This window comes from Lagopus leucura, unplaced genomic scaffold (genome assembly GCF_019238085.1).
Source record: "Lagopus leucura isolate 7727_CA_CO unplaced genomic scaffold, USGS_WTPT01 Super-Scaffold_100029, whole genome shotgun sequence".
NCBI lineage: Eukaryota > Metazoa > Chordata > Aves > Galliformes > Phasianidae > Lagopus > Lagopus leucura.
The window spans coordinates 449,149-466,164 of NW_024962280.1; the positions used below are offsets into that span (position 1 = coordinate 449,149).

The 17,016-nt window shown below is 52.5% G+C and overlaps 1 protein-coding gene and 1 long non-coding RNA gene across 2 annotated transcripts; one reads left to right on the forward strand and one right to left on the reverse strand.

The window, feature by feature from the left end:
- The first annotated feature begins 1,888 nt into the window (after positions 1-1,888).
- SUCNR1 (succinate receptor 1) lies at positions 1,889-4,464 on the forward strand. Its single transcript, XM_042881266.1, has 2 exons — positions 1,889-1,925; positions 3,305-4,464. The coding sequence occupies exons 1-2, from the start codon at positions 1,923-1,925 to the stop codon at positions 4,253-4,255; spliced, it is 954 nt and encodes a 317-aa protein (XP_042737200.1). The 5' UTR covers positions 1,889-1,922; the 3' UTR covers positions 4,256-4,464.
- Positions 4,465-13,810: 9,346 nt separating this feature from the next.
- On the reverse strand, positions 13,811-15,013 carry LOC122185454. Its single transcript, XR_006180863.1, has 2 exons — positions 14,755-15,013; positions 13,811-14,078 (listed from the first exon to the last, which is right to left on the reverse strand). It is a non-coding gene; the product is annotated as an uncharacterized LOC122185454 (long non-coding RNA).
- Between the last annotated feature and the right edge of the window lie 2,003 nt (positions 15,014-17,016).

Sequence of the window (17,016 nt, forward strand, 5' to 3'; positions counted from 1 at the left end):
GCTCAGTTCAATGCATTTTTCCCAAGAGGAAAGGAGAAGCTTACCAGTTGCCCAGATACCCCATGATTACGAGCCTTGTGGCAGTGCTGTGTCACTGAATTTCCTCACTGCCTATGTTGGAAGCTTTGTCAGAGAAATGTGGGTCTGTTTGAGCGCAATGGAAGCATGTCCTTACACACCTGGCACTCTGCCCCTCTGATGCTGTTTCCAGGTGCTAGAGATGCTGGTGATGTTTTCCTTGGATACTTTCTTGGTTGTTTCATGCAATGTTTTCTTAACAAAATAAGAATATCCCACAACTTACAGCAGAGCACGGAATGAAGAGGCCTGTGGCTGTGTTTCGTAAGGACTAGAATGATGGAAAAGAGCATCAGAGACTTGTGACATCAGTTTCTAAATAAATGAACCATCCAAGACTTAGTCACTGTGGGTGCCCCCTCTCTGGAGGCATTCAAGAGCAGGCTGGGCAGGGCTGTGAGCAACCTGCTCTACTGGAAGGTGTCCCTGAACTGGATGATCTCTAAGATCCCTTTCAGTACAAATCATTCTGTGACCTCACACAGAAGGTGGACGTGTGGATACTTGGAGGAAAAAAGAGCACTTTTGTCCTATCATTTCCCAGTGTGTTTAGAGACTGCAGATCTCTTCAGGTGGTGGCCCAGCACAGGGGAGGCATTCAGCAGTGCCTTTAGGGGCTGCAGTGGCACTGCAGGTGAAGGCATTCTGTGCATTCCGAATGTATTCATTTTTTCTGATGCTTTTTTTTTTATTTAACAGAAGTTGTCCTTGATGTTCTGAAGAGCTCTAAACCTCTTGTGGCCAATATATCAGCAGAGTTGGAGACAGATCCAGAAGGTAGTAGGTAAGGTTGCAGCTGGACTTGGTCTTTAAGGCCTTTTCCAACCTGATAAATTCTATGATTCTATGGGAAAAGCTCTGTCAAGTGTGTTGCTCCCCACTTCCCCCTTTCCTCTAAGCTGTCAATATTCTATACGTATTCATATTTTCTATAGGCTGAAAAAGCAATGGCCTTCTCCTGTCATCAAAATCTATGAGATCTGCTCCAGTGAGCAGCTGGGTGGGCACATCTGCCTGCTGGATTACTACTGCAGGGGTCTCATGTTGGCTGCTCCCTCACGGTCAGCTTCTGTGGCAAACCTCCACTCATCCCACAGCACCTCATCTGCTGCAGGCTGCCTCTATTGGCCACGAGCGATGACTGGTGAGTCGTCACTGATGGGTTGACCCATCATGTGATAGGTTTCTTTGCTGCCCCTTCCATTCTCTTTTGAATTTTTTATGGCCCATATCATGATAGTGATGCAAAGAGGAAGATGTTGCTCCAGTGTTGGCAGCTGTCTCCTGACAGCTGGAGCCGGCACTCTGGGTATGGAGTGGATGTGGAGCATTGCTGCAGGCTGTGTGAGCGGACATGTGGCACTGCTGCACAGCTCAGGGTTGTTAGTGCTGCCTGCGGCAGAGCCCCTGAGCTCCCCCACGAGCTGGTGTAGCAGATAAGCAGGCCCGGAAGAGGAATTCTGAGCGAAATGGAACCCCTATGCACTTTGTAGCTGGCTCCATCCATCCCATCCCACTTGTTGGTGGTGCTGGCTGCACAGCAGCACTGTGAATTCGGCAGGTGCTGCTTGTGCTGGAGCCATTCTGGCTGCGTCACTGTGCTGTACCCAGGGCAGCCCACAGCACGGGGGGCAGCTTCTCCTCTGCCTCTTGCTGGTCCTGTACAAACTTGGGGCACCTTCCTGGTGCTGTGCAGCCACACAGATCGCGCCTCCGCATGACTCATCAACGTCTGCATCACATGCAAACGAGGATAAAGCATCCGTGGTGCGCTGAGCTCTGGCAATCGGAGAAGTTCCACTGAGGGATGGTTGGTGTGAACTCACCGAGGGAGCAGCCCCAGCATGGTAAGCTGCACGCTGTGCCCCTGCATGGGGAGCTGCGTGTGGAGCTGTGTGTTGTGCCCCTTCCTGCTCCACGAAGAGCTCCTGCATGGCCTCATCCACTGCAAACCAGCAGCCCCTCTGCTTCTGCTGCTTGTATCAACGTGTCTGCTAATGCAGAAGCTTGCTAGTTGTTATTTGTACTTGAAGTGCTGGTGGCAGTGTGGTCACTTCTGCAGCTGCTCTGCAGGACCCCAGCAGGCAGGGCCTGGGTGTGCCTGGTGCTGCTCTGGCCCCAACAGCTCCAGGTCCCGAGGGCTCTGAGGAGCTCTGGGGCACAGAGGGAAGAGTGGGTACTGCTGTGTGTGGCTGTGGGGAGCTATGTGTGCTGTGCCTGTTCTGTCTCATCAGCTGCCTGCAGAGCATAGCGTGTCACTTTGGTCCAAGGTCCCCATTCTCAGACTAACGTGCTTCAGGCACCAGAGCAGCTCTGAGAAGTTGTGGTGTCTGCAAATCAGGTCCTTATCCAGCCTGTTGCAGACTCTGTGGCAGTCACATTGATGTCCTTTCAGAGCTGAACCTTAACTTGATATCAGTTGTAACCCACGTTTTACTTTCCTAACACTAAATCTTCCCCTGCACTCTGACCACTTTGTTCTCACTGGTGCTCAGTGCCCCTGGGGATTCTCAGCAGCAGGTGGATGTTTCCCTGAGGAAGAGGGCTGAGCGCCTGTGCCTCTGCTTGATTTCTTTGAAACAAAAGCATTTGCTTATCCATACCCTCGGAACAAAAGCAAGGTTTATCCCCAAGCAACCTCCTGTGAGGTGCAGCTCCCCAGGAGTTCTCGCTCCTCGCCACCACGCTGCAGAGCCCCGGGGCAGCCCTGTGCTCCCGTAGGAGCGGGGGGATGTGCTCCACCTGCACCACTTCTGTGCCATCCTGCTGCTGGGGTGCCGGCAGAAACTTGAACACGCCACGAATGGCTCCGTCCATTCAGTAAGCGCAGTCTGGTAAGTTCTTAAAGAATTCTGAGAAATGCCGTCAGTGCAGCCGTGCTGCTGAGCTCATCCTCCTGGAAAGGGAGTGATGCTGAGAGGGCAGCGCGGGCGGAAGTTGTGTAAGGGAGCTGAGGGCCGCGAGCAGCCGCTGCCTGCGGGGTGTCAGCGCCCGGCCGCACTGCAGGGCCCTCCTGGCTGCGCGCTCTCCTGGGTGTTTGCTCCTCGCTGACCCTGCCAGCAGCTGAGAGCGGAAACCTTGTGCAAACAAGGTGTGATCTTCATGCACCTACTTGCTACCTGGGCTGGAAGGAAGCAGTGTGCCGTGTTGATCTATTACAGCAACAATACTACGACAGCAATATGATGGATTGTGCTGACTTGCTTTTTTCATTCTGCCTTTGCAGGCTGTGAATGGGACGGATGCCTGTCAGGATGTGGGAGGAGCCCTGCAGAAGGTTTACCTCTCCACCATGTATAGCCTGGAGTTCGCTTTGGGTGCCATTGGGAACAGCGTTGTTGTGCTTGGTTATATCTTCTGCCTAAAGGAGTGGAAAAATGGCAATATTTACCTGTTCAACTTGTCACTGTCAGATTTGCTGTTCCTGTGCACTTTACCGGTCCTGGTGAGCAGCTACTCCCGAGGCCGATGGATAAGTTCGAGCATCCTGTGCTACAGCAACAGGTTCCTGCTGCACGTCAACCTGTACACCAGCATCCTCTTCCTTACCGTCATCAGCATTGACCGGTACATGCTCATGAGATACCCTTTCAGAGATCATGCACTGCAGAAGAGGAAGACAGCCTTCATTGTGTGCATTGCTGTTTGGGTCCTGGTGATACTGGAGCTGTTGCCGCTGACCTTCTTCCTGGAGACAGTGTCACCAGCCAATAACTTCACGTGCCTCGACTACGCGAGTTCTGGGGACCCAGAGAAAAGCCTCATCTACAGTCTGTTCCTAACGCTCTTTGGGTTCCTCATCCCCCTTGCCGTAATGTGCTTCTTCTACGTGAAGATGCTGCTTTTTCTGAAGACCTGGAAGGAGAGGAGCAGTTCTGTCCTGGCTCTTGAGAGGCCGCTCACCCTGGTGGTGCTGGCTGTCACCACCTTCTCGCTGCTCTTCACCCCATACCATGTGATGCGCAATGTCCGCCTCGCCTCCCGCATCCCAGCCCTCAACATGTCCATGTGCACCCAGAGCACCATCAACACTGCCTACATCATCACCCGGCCCATCGCCTTCCTCAACAGTGCCATCAACCCCGTGTTCTACTTCCTCATGGGGGACAACTTCCGAGAGATGCTGATGGCAAAAGTAGTGCAGGTTTTGGGCAGGCTGAAAAGCACGGACAAATGAACTGCTAGGGAGAGCTCTGGCAATGGAACTAGGGGAAAGCTGTGTGGGAGAACATCGGCAGCATGCACTGCTTTATTCTTTAGATAGCTTTGTTCAGGCAGCAGAACATACAGGAACTGAGTTTGTCACTGAAAGTGCCTATTGCCGATTTGTTTCCAGCAGGACAGAGGCAGGTCAACTGGCAGCGGGCAGCCCGACACCAAACCCAGCATAGGGTATGCTGTGCTCTGTTGAGATTGCAAATAAAATATCATTGTGACATTTCTCAGCAGGAACTTTTGTTGTCAAACGTCTTTTGTGATCAGTGATCTGCTAGTTGGTGCCAGGCCAGACCTGAGCCCGAGGGAAACATGCTGGAGCTGGGTGTTGCAGGCTCCATGCAGAGCCGCCTTTGCATACGTGACTTCCTGGCCTGAACTACAGCTCCTGGGGGTTTTCATTTTGGCATGAATAGCTGCGCCCATTTACATCTCCCACCTGTTTGGGCTGGCACCAAGGATGTGCACCAAAGGAGGTATGCAAAAAGGTGGACAGACTCAGCTGGTAGCAAGGCTGGGAAGGTGGCTGCTTCCCCCTGTGACCGAGGCCAGGAGGAGGGAGCAGGGCTGGGCGGTGGGCCAGGCAGGCCTTGCATGAGCTGCACTGTGTGCAGGCAGCTTTCTTTGTGCCGTCTGACCTGGCTGCAGAACACCAGAGATGCACTGAGGAAGTTTTCAAGTAAAAACAAAAATGATGCATTTCCTTATTCCTGCTGCTTCTTGTCAAATCTAACTTCAAGATGCAAGTAGAGGTTTGCTTTACTTCAGGAGATTATTTCTGAGAGCAGAACGTGCAGTTATGGGCCTCCTGGTCCTTGTGCTCACAGCACTGGAAGAGAAGAAGAGCAACAAGGAGCTGGCTCTGCCTGATCAGCCCCTGCAAGCCACCACAGAGGGGAGGCATAAGGCAGCAGCTCTGCTCTGCAGCTCCCACAGAGCCGCAGGAATGGGGCGAGGTGCTGGCCAGGAGCATGGAGGCCACGGTAGGCTCACAGGTAAAAACCATGGAGAGGATCTGAGTGCTGTGCTGCTGCTGTGCTGCGGAACGGACAGCCCTGTGCCTCTCGGTGAGGGGAGCAGCTCAGGGAAAGCAAAGCACCAAATCCCGACTCCCTGCACCAGCCCCGAGCCAGGCAGTCCCTTTGGCAGCGGTGTGGCCCTGCTGCTCTGATGCGACTGAGGCCGATAGGCGGCTTTAGCTTCCAAGCGTTTGAGTATTTAAACCGTGTTCCACTGTTGCTCTCTTTCCAGATAATTCAGAGCTGTGCCCACTTGCAGCTGTTGCCTGCCCTAAGCAGTGAGAGCTGTGCTGCCAGGTCCCCGTGCCCCGCACAGCAGAGCTGGACGCAGCAGGGCAGGGGGCACTCTTGAGGCCTTGGGCCCTGCCCAGGTCTTTGTGTTTTATTTTGTTCCGTTTTCCTCCACTTTGGGTGGGGACAGAACTTGGCCACAGGAGCACAGCAGCTCCGCGGTGAGTCAGGCTGAAAGCAGTCCAAGCACGTCTCAATGGCGGTCAGCAGCCTAAAAATAAATGTTCCTTGCAGAGAGCAGCATGGGTGCCAATAAGGAGCCCTGTGCAGCGCAGTGCAGGGACGGGAGCAGCACTCTGCTCTATGCCCGTCTGTCAGGCGCAGCAGAGCCGCGGCAGTGAGTGTGGAAAGTGTTGGTCAGAGTGAGGGACCCCAGCTTGGTGCACAGCTCCCGAGGCACCACCAGGGCTGCTCCTGAGAACTGTGCAGGTGCACACTGATCGCTCACAAGCAGAGCTCATCTCCCCAGCTGCTCCTGTGCTGGGAGGAGATTTGCAGGGGGTGGCTGAGCGGTGATGGGGACATTGCAGCTGCATGGAGATGTGCTCCTGTGGGGGCATCTCACCTGTCCTTACTGGTACAATCTGGAAAAAATGAAATAAAATAAAATAAAATAGTTGTGGCAGCCAAATGCATTCCCTGTGTGTACCTGGGCACAGGCTTTGGACAGGACATCTGTGGGCTGTTGCCTCACATCCCATAACACACAGAAAGGAACAGGGCTGTACTGCTGGCAGCTTTCTGCTGCTCAGCCATTAATGTTGGAGGTGGGGATGTTCCCTCATCTGACCACCGCTGCTCTGCATTTTGTTCCTGCTTTCTAATGCCATTTCATCTGAGCGCTGTTCCTGTGGCCCAGGAGGAACTCTGCTCCTTGCAAGCCTGTACACCACCAGCCCAGTGCTCTTCGTGTTTTATCACCTCCATGGTACCCCAAGGCCCAGAGACGGCATGTGAAGTGTGCTGTAAAGCACAAAGCACACACAGGCTTACACACTGAAGGCAGCTGTTCAGGGCTGTGCCCACCCACGAGTGCTTCGCAGGAGCAGCCATGGGCTGTGAGCACAGCACTGCCCGGCTCCGCTCCGCCACCGCTCCATGCTGGTCCTGGTTCATGGGAGCTGGTCATGGGAGCAGAGCTGGATTTCTATCTCTGCTCTTGTTTCAAGTTGCCCTCAGTGTATCCTTTTGGGAAGGAAAGAATGCATTGCTTGAATACTACTTGAAGAGCTGGAGCTTTTTTCCCTATGCAGAGCACGGTGCTGAATGCTGCTGCTTCTTCCTCTGACGTTTAACACAGTGTTTAACAAAGGTAAGATTTTAGAGGCTTCTTCCCTGTGGAAGCTGTCAGAAGGGCTGTCCCTGCCCCCCGATGGAACCTGCACTCCACCCACAGCAGCCCCACCAGCACCCAGTGCCCCGTTCCTGCTGGGACAACACGGGCCATGGTGGGAGGTGCTGGGAGGGCCGTGCCGTACCGGTGTGTGGTCAGTGCAAGGGAATGCATCCGGGAGTGAGGAAATCTGAGCTCAGAAGGATTTAGGCTGTAAATGCAAACGTGGGATCGAAACACACAAATCAGTACTAAGCACCGAGCCATCAGCGCAGTGCCTCTCGTGATTTGTCTGGAGTTGGATGAGAACACTGTTGTTTATTGACTGCTTTTCCTTTTTCTGCGAGGCCATGTTGATTTGCCCATAGGACGCTGGTTTTGCTTACTGCAGCACATGGCAGGGTGTACATCTCAGCACTCACGCTGTGATGTTATCACATGGGGATGGTGCAGCCATGAGGAGCTCCTCTGCAGGCGGTGAGGCTGGAAGTCACACTGTGTTGAGTGGGCATGTGGGCTCATGGAAGGGTGTTGGGAAATGGTGGGGAACTGCCCTGAGCTCCGGCGGCCGTGGTGTCACGGCTCTGTGGGAGGATGCTGTGATGAATGGAGGCGGGGGGGATGGGGCCTTGGTTTCCATGGGTTTTCTTTCATTCTGAGTAATCTCCTTAAAAAAGAATCTGTCCTATGAAGCACGAGGGTACCCGGAGCACTGGGTATGGGCGATTCTCAGCCCGGCCCTGCACTGCTCAGCTCTGTGGGCAGAGGCCCAACGGAACGGAGCTCCTGAGCCACCGCTCTGCTGGCTGCCAGCAGTGCTGCCATGCAGTGTCAGCAGGTGTCCATGGGGACGTGCAATCTGCACACTCCTTTGGTCAGTTTGCTGTGCTTGCAGTCCCACCCCATGACCTGTGTCAGATGGTTTGGCTGACACTGAGGTCAGAAGTGGGAAATTTTTCATGACCTCTGAGGAGCTAAGTTTGGGAATGGTGAAACTTAAACCCAATGCTGAATAACAGTGTGGGGCTACTGTGTGCCCAGGGCCTCTTGGTGCGGAGCTGTGCGGGTGTGTGGCACCTCTCTGTGGTGCATGAAAGCCTTTGGTGGAAACCTCTGGGCTGTGCTGAGCTGCTGAGCTGTGCAGAGGGAATGAATGCTGTGTGTGTGTCCGAGCTCCCCAGCGGGGAGCAGCCCCAGCGGTCCAAATGTGTGCGGGTGCTCTGTGTGCCTCTATTTTGCTTCATCATTTCCCAGTGTGGGAAAGCCTGTGGGCTCCTCAGGAGCCAGAAATGAGCTCTGCAGGACTGTCATGGCCAGCATCTCCTCTGTGTTCCTCTGGATGTGATAGCCCTGGGCACAGTGCTGTCATGGCACACTGAGGCAAGAGAGAGCACCAGAGCTGCCTTCAGTGCTGAAATAAACAGAGGAGAATGCGTTTGGTTGTAATTACCCTGCTCTTACAGCAGTTTCTCTGCTCCCTGTGAAACGTGGGGTCCTGAGGAGTTCTGTGTCACTGGCTCAGCAAAGTGCCCTCAGGCTCTGCCTGTGCAGCCAGGAGCAGCCCGGTGTGTGTGCTTCCTTTAGGAATGCTCAGAGAAAGCTTTCTTCAGTTGAGCGCTGCTGCATCTCATTGTAATGATTCGATGCATCACACCATATGCTGTTATAAGGGAAAATAATCGTTTTCTGAGCGGTGCTTCATAGCACGCAATAATTGTGCTTGATTCCTTGTGCTGGGCTCACATCTCACTCATGTTTTAAGGCAGGTTTTTGGTTTCAGCAGCCATCTCTGCATCTGCTTTGACGCCCTGCTGTCTGGGTGTGCGCCTTGTCTTTCTGTCACTGGGTCCTTTTCTCTCCTGAGACAGAAGTGTACGTGTGCTCTGGTACCTCCTGCAATGTGTTCTGCAGTGCTTCTGACCTACAGGGAGCAGAGGTAGCTTGGTCAAAAGCAAGCAGTACGGAACAGTGAAGGAAACGTGTTGTTGTGCAGCACAGCAACGTTCTGCCATCCTGCAGCCCTCCCCTGCCATCCCCTCTGCTGTGCACCTCTCTCCTGCTCCTCAGCACCCTTCTCACTGACCCCAAATGTGTCCTTTCTTTCCCACATGCTGCTTTCAGTTACAGTGAAAGCGGTTGATCTTGACCTTCCTTTTTTTTGCTTCTCCTTTCTCTCTTCTTCTTTCCCCGCTGCCTCCCCAGCACTGTGCCCCAGTGCAGAGTGCTCCCTTCGCTAAGAAAATAAAACAAACAAAAAACCCACAAAATAACCAGTGATAATTTACCCAGAGTCAGGTTCCTGTAACGCTCTTCTGTGCTTGGCACTTACAAAGCTACTACTCCTTGTAGCACTGCTATAAGGAGCATAACTTTAAATATGGGGTTGGAAGTTCTAGCTTACGTTTAAGGAGTCAGATAATCATTAACCCAGGGCTGTGGATTTATCGCCCTATGCCTCATTATGCCCCAAGCTTGTGAGTGTGAGCTTTGCTGGGTGAGTTCTGCTCCTTATAGGCAGGGTGGGAACGTGGATTTGGATTTTGTGTTGAAGGACATGGTTTAATGAGTACTATTGATGATAGGTGGATGGTTGGACTGGATGATCTTTTGAAGGTCTTTTCCAACCTCGGTGATTCTGTGATTCTATGTTGCCTGCTGCAGCCTGCACAGGGGCGTTTTTGGCAGCACCTCCCTCGGCAGCACCAGTGCAGGGATATGGGACCAGTGGAACTCAGGCATGTTTCTGGAGGTGCTGGGCTGCCCCTCAACCCCTGAGAGGGAGTGTGCAGAAGTGGAAACTGGCCACATTTTTCCTTTCCTTGTAATAAATGATGTCATTGGTCAAATGCACATATAAGACAAATACCTGTTATGGACCTTACTGCACTGTTCTTCCCTCATGTGTTTCCCCTGAAAAGCACCAAACCCAGAGCACCAACTAACATCCACTTCTGTTGGCGTGTTTATGGCTATGCTCTGACACCAGAGCTCCCCAAACCATAGCATTTTCTATAGCACGGATTGCAATTTACTTTTCAAACAAGTGCAGAAAACAGAAAAGGAGCACAGTGCCCTGCACGAGGCTACGCTCAACCACACCATGTCCCTGGCTGGCTCCATGCAGCTGTGCTCCTGTCTCCCTGCCTCCCACAGCCCTGCTGAATGCCGGCGGAGGCAGCCAGGCTGGCTGTTTGTTCCCAGGTTCACTAAACGCAGCTCCAGTGGCAGTCAGAGCCTTCGGAGGGCCCTGGGAGCCCCTGGTGTGCATGAGGAGCTCTGCTCTGTGCATGCATGCACTGTGTGTGCGCATGCTGCTGTTTGTGCAGGTGCTGTGTGTGCACACAATTTGTGTGCATGTGCTGCTGTTTGCGCAGGTGCTGTGTGCAGCCCCGGCTGCTCTGCCTGCAGCTATTCCGAGATGGTCCAACAGAGATCCATCACCATCGCCAAAATGCTCCTGTTCTAGTCAGGCCAGAGCAGAAAGCCATAAAAGGAGAGGAACATCATTTCCTTGTTGGCTCCCCGTGTCGAAATGCTAAACTGGGAATGAACCAACATTTGTTTTCACCAGAGCTGACAGGAGGGTGTGAAACAAACCACCACAGAGTGGTGTGCAGGGCAGCATGCAGCTGGACGAGCTGTGAGAAAGGAGAAAGCAGCACTCTGCCTGTCTGCATGAGGTATTGTGGGGCACCAATTCCCGTATGCTATGCTCGTTGTAAGTGATTATTGCAGCACAGCTGGCTGCTGTGACTCCATGCTCACATCCGTGCGCAGTCGGACCCTGCGGGGCTGTTCCTGTCCCCACGGCAGGACAGGCACTGTGCCCCACCTCAGCTGCCATCCGCCGTGTCAGCACTGCAGCACAGCTATGTGCCATCACTGAGTTCTCCCAGTTCAGCTGCTGATGGCGCTGCACTGACCCGGCGCGTTCAGTAGCTGTCTGTATTTCAGCCGCAAAGCCAGACAGTATCGCTCCTGTTAATCAGCTGCTGCGTCTGCGGCAGGTCTGGGGAAAAGCGATGGTTGTGCTTTGGCTCGACAGCTGGGATCCCTTAAACCGTCCCATTCCTGAAATCGCTGTGTCCTTTGAGGAGGAGCAGCTGCCATGTACTTCCACTTGAGCAACTTGACAGTTTTGCAACAAAATACTTTTAAAATGTGATCCTTTGGATCACAGCTGTATCAAATGCTCTTGGGAAGCAAATACTTTGATTGAGTGCCAAAATGCCGGAGTTTGCAAACAGGCCGGCGCTCACAGCTTCTGTCAGCACAGCAGCTCGAGCCTTGCGCCCAGCGTTAAACAACCGCTCAGCACTTGGCTGCAGCATCTGCCCGGGCAGCACCTGGTGGCTGGCAGAGGGGATGCACCGTTTGCTCAGAGCTCCGGGCCCAGAACAGCGCCCACCAATTACCTGCCCATGGCCACCCATCTCCCACCCAACACCCCCCGCCCGTTTTGGGGCGATTTACCCCCATACTGGAGCTGCTGACAGGGTTTTGCTGGGCTCAACCTCCTTCGTTCCAAATACACTCCGGACTGCTACAGTTCAAGTGTAACACTCCGGACAAGTGAGAACTGGAAGTTTTTGCACCATTATCATATTTTGGCAAAAAGAATATTTTTCTTGGAAGAAAAAAAAAAAAAAAAAAAAAAAAAGATAAGTGAAATAACTGTAGGCACAAGGGATCGGGAGAGCAAGAGATGCTTTTCTACATACGGCCCATTGCTGCTGCTGTCTTGTGCAGCAAGGAGAAGAGACCAGGCAGTGAGCTGCACATCCACTGGGTAAAATGTATCACCTGGGCCTCCTGGCAGCTCTCTGTTAATGCAAGCTGTGTGTGGAACAGAGACACCTGGAGAGAGGAACGTCGCTCCAGCAGCAGTCAGGTATTAACTGGGGTGCAGAGTGGCGGCCAAGGCAGCGGGGTGGCTGTGGGCAGCACTGGGAGCTGCTGGCACTGCAGCACTGCACGCTGCCTGGGAGCCTCGTCTGAAAGGCAGATGGGAGAGATGGGAAACAAGTCCAGGGGTTTGTGCTCAATTCGGTGCATGAAGATGTGCATTTCAGCTATACAGTCCTAATGGGAAACTGAAAACTTTACTGAGCAGTTCAAGAAGAGAGAAGGGAGATTTCTGCAGCCCCAATTCATTATTATTAACAACTGCTATTTTTTACAAACAGACAAGAGCTCCTGCTACCTGTTCCCGTATCGGGAAAGAGAACGGTGTTCCCAAGTCTGGATCTGTTAGACAAGATATACGGCAGGAAGGCAGAGCTGTTATCTGCAAGCACTCAATAGAACGGACAGAGAGGAGACTTCTCTCCCAGCGGGGGGGAGCACAGATTGTCCACGTGTTTCCCACATTTCCTCTGATTCGGATAACGGCTTCCAAATTAATCAAAGTGTCCTTATTCAGTTCAAACAAAATGCTCCTGGCCCCTGTTAGAATCACCGCTTTTCTGCACAGAGCTGAAGCAAAGCTCAGGAAAACAATGGAAATAAGAAATATCAGCTCTAATAAGAGAGCGTTATGACTGCTAGTGATTGAGAGCACGAAAACTTCCACACAGATAGAGAAAATGGCACAGGAAAGTACACTTTCCTCCCAGTCTACAGAAGCATGTACACAAGCGAGATCAGTTATGTTGATGTTATTACTGACTCAAAAATGAAGTGACGTAGGGTTGTTTGCACACCAGGAGCAATGGAACGCCATGCTTTTGCCATCAGTCACCACTAAGCTGTTCCATGGGCACCTGCTGAATACTTACTTCCACAAAGTCAGGGCTTTAACCCAAAGCCTGCTGCTATCCCAATACTTTCTCTGTCTTTAACAGGAAAATTGCAGTTTGCCCATGGCATCTCTGGGTCGCTCAGCTCTGCTCCACTCTACAAAGTGACATCATCATGTGCTCCTTTAGTCCCAGTGGGCCGCTGTGCCACCTCAGATGCTCCTCAGAACTTCTTCAAATGAACTATGAGTAGAACATCTCGACGTGTTTGCATTTTGGAAAATGACTGGAAAAACCAAGTCACAGCCAACGGCCAGCACGTGGGTGCAGGGGGCCAAGCACGCGATGCAGAGCTTGCTGTGTGGTGCTGGCCATGCAGTGCATGGCTGTGCTGAGCACTGTGCTGCTGTGCTGTGCTGTGCTGTGCAGTGCATGGCTGAGAAATGTGCTGCTGTGCTGTGCTGTGCAGTGCATGGCTGAGCAGTGTGCGGCTGTGCTGTGTGCACAGGCACCTGTCTGCCACACAGCTGTGCTCATGGCTGCAGGCATAGCCCTCGGCACACGATGCTCAGAGAGACATTCACAGCTCTCTCTAAAGAGGGTTATTAGTTGCTAATGATATTTGTGCAGGAAAAAAAAAAGGCATTTTGTTCAGTTCTTCTGCTTTTGCATACTGTTTTGCTGCCTGGAATAATATTTCCGTGTTGTGGTGCAGCCACCTCCATCTCCACAGCAACAACTCACAAACACAGGACTATGACTTCAGCTGAGGAACACGCAGCAAGCATTGATGAGCTGCCAAGCAATGAAGATTTGGTTTCAGGGTGGATGCAGAAGCCAGATAGTGACATTTTTCCTGGGTTTTTGTCTGCCCTCCTTCCGGCGAATTCCCTCTGAGGATAATTTGTGCTTTGAGAGAAGAAAGCCCCTCCCAGGCACTTCAGTATTTCAGTAACAGATGAACAAGGCCCGTGGAGGTCTTCAGGCTTTGGACAACACTTTGGAAGCAATAATAACATCAAGGAAAGAAACAAGATTGAAAGCATGGCCTGTGGCCATCAATCTACCCAGGCAGTCTGCTGCTGATGGCACTTCAGATGGATAGAAAATGAAAGAAAGGCAAACCATGATCCAAGTACAAGGTGCCAACAAGTTCATCTTTAATTAGTAGTTAATTAGTTGTTTTGCTCATTCATCAGAGCACGATTGTTTCCCAGCTGTGTATCTACACAGTATTTCTCAGCCTTTCAGCATCCCTCCATCTCTGAACAGCCCTGGAGCTCCGTCCATGACCCGATGGGTGCAGCCCTGAGCCGTGGGAGCTCTCAGTCGGGGCGATGCTCTGCTCAGCTCCAGCCCTGTGCTGTGCTCCCTGCCCAGGACTGCAGGGCTTTCCCAGTCTTCCTGCAAAGGAAAGCAATGCTTTCTCTGGAGTGTCCTTAGGCAGCATACCCGCCTAGTGAAGGATGACTATTCCTAAATGGCTTTGCAGTCTTTTAAAAGAACAGTCATGAAATAATTGAGTCAAGCTTTCAGGAAATAGATCTTAATTTTATACTGTGGATCTCATAGATCTGAAATTCTCAGAAACTGATGAACATCCATATGAATACTTTTGCTTAGAAACAGAATCATTTTGAAAGTTCCCAGTGCTTGCAGTGCAGTCCTGCAGCAGTGTGCTGTTGGCATAAGAACAAATGGGAGGAGAGCGTTAAGAGAATGTAAAGTAAAGATAACTGTAAACTCTGTAAACCCAGACAATAGCCAACCAATTACTTTATCGTTCAAACTTTGCAGTTTGTGCAGAATTTATTATTGATCAGCAGCTGAATTTGGGGCACAAGATTTGGAACATTTGCCACATTCTGGTTCTGCCTTTAATTCTGAGTGCCCCATCTGGAAAGGCTGCTTACATCTGAAAGGAGAGCAGTAATTCTTGCATGAGCAGGTAACTGTGTTTTTCCTGCTATGTTTTTCCTGCACGCTGCCTGCCCAGGCTGCAGCTGCCCCCCATCAGCCCGGGAGCACAGCCCTGGCGGGATGCAGGCTGGCACAGACAGCACAGCCTGCAGCCACTCACCCATCACACACCAAAGGGCCTCACGCAGCACAGTGGGAGCCACGCAACACTTCCTCCTCCCCACACACTGCCTGCTGCCCAGCCCGGCGCTGGCAGACATCCCTCCTACAGTCTCCGCCCCAGGCTGAGCGCCGGGTGCTTCCAGAGGGTTCCACAGCCTCAGCCACAGCGGCCACGGTGCTGCTGGTCACCTCTATGGGCAGCCTCAACACTGTGGTGCTGTGGCAGGAGCGCCAGCCATTCTCCTCGTGCAGGGCTGCAGCCGTGGGCCGTGCAGCCCTTATCTGTGTCATGCAGGCCTGGTGCAGGAAGGGAGCGTGGGGCTGGGCACCACCCACAGCCCTCAGCCCCAGGCCTGGCCTCGTCACACCGGGTGCAGCACCCGATTAGCGGCCGGGCCCAGCGCTCGCCATTGGGGAGTTTGAAGCACTCGGTTGTGCCCAGCGGGCAATGCAAAGCACTTCCCGTAGCATGGCGGTTTTTTATTAGCTGTCAGTAATTTTGCTTCTGTAAGAAAATATATATGCAAACCGCAGCCTGTTGCTGTGGTAACTGCTCTATGCTACCCAGAATAGCTAATTCCACGTTCTCAGACCCATAGAGTTCAGAAGGTGCGATCGCTGCATTCGCCCCCCCAGGCCAGGAGCATCCTGCTGCTGCAGAGCAGCGTGCAGTGAGCAGTGTGCAGTGAGCAGCATGCAGTGAGCAGCACGCAGTGAGCAGCACACAGTGAACAGTGTGCAGTGAGCAGCAGGCAGTGAGCAGCACGCAGTGAGCAGCACGCAGTGAGCAGCAGGCAGTGCTGTGCAGCAGTGTGGGCCGGCAGTGGCACTGAAGCTGTGTGCAGGCGGAAGCCAGGCGGGCGTTCAGGCGGCGGGAGCTGCGTGCTGTCCTGGCTGCGCCCTTGCACGCCCACGGCAGAATGATGTGCAGTGCCCTGGGAGGTCATGGTAAGCTGTTTGGAATGCTGTTTTGTTATACTGCATCTTACTGAATGTATTTTGTGAGATAAATTGGGAAGATTTAAGGAACATGGTAAAGAAACTTGGAAATTTTGCTTGGCAAACTTTATGTAAAGCTCTCTGCGCTCACTGGGTGCAGTGAAGGCAACAGCCATCTCTTGGGGCCAGACCCCAAGTCACAGCCATGCAGACCTTTCCCCATGGGCTCTGTGGGACATGGCACACATGACGGGGATGCGGGCAGTTCGCCTGGCCCCTCCAGGCAGACATGGAGCCTTCAGAGCCTCTCCAGTTTTTCTTGGGTTCTGTGGAGCGATGTTCTGTCAGTTTGGGCTCTTGTTCCACTAGGAAAGCTGAGGCCATGTGCCTATGTCTCCCTGAGCCCACAGGCTGGGCGGCTGTGCCTCTCGCAGTGGGGGTTGCGGTGAGTGGAAATGGGCCCCTGCTGTTGGTTAAACGGCTGTAAAGTCGCCGTTACGCAGAACACACGCCGTATGTTGCAATTATTTGATGTGAAATCGTTAGCGCAGATTTTGCTCATTTTTGTTCTTGAAGACTTGTAGAAGTTTTTGCTGAACGTTTCGCTACTTTTCATAAAAGTAGTATTGCTGTGCATTCACACAAGGCTTTGGCTGGAAGTACCGTGCGGCAGAAATGCTGGACATGAAACGTGCCCGTTGCTTTACTGAAGCATACAGGTCGGTGTATCGCCACAGCAGACAAAACCCCTTCTAACACAGCAGCACGAGTTGGGTGCCTCCATGTTGCTGCAGAGCAGAAGTGGAAGTTCTTCACTGAAGAACTTACACTGTGACAAAAGGGATGTAAGAATCACTTTCTTTACTGCCAAGGCTGAAACTTAATGTCAGACCCTTTTGGAGAACATGTGCCTTATCAGTGCTGAACAAAAACAGCATAAGGAGCTGAAGAGCTTCCTGAGGGCTGTTATCGTGTTGGGTCTACAATTGAAGCTATGTATGATCTGCCTTTTATGAAAGCCAGCAAAAAGATGGAAAACTAGAACAGGAGGTTTGTTTTGTGATGGTGTAAATGGAGGCACCAGGCATGCCTTGAGTGTGCAGCACAGCACAGTGTTCTGGTTTGCAGAAGGAGAGGTGAGGGCTTGGTGCTGAGAGTCATGTGCTGCAGCCATACTCTGTGCACTGTGCCTCGGGTGCAGCAGAACGCTGCTATGGCAGGCACAGCCCTGCTTCCAGCTGTGCAGCACAGAGTGTCTGTGGGCCTGAGCACAGCTTTCTGGGCTTCTTTCTCATCCACCAGTGCTGCTGCGCTGGGGAGC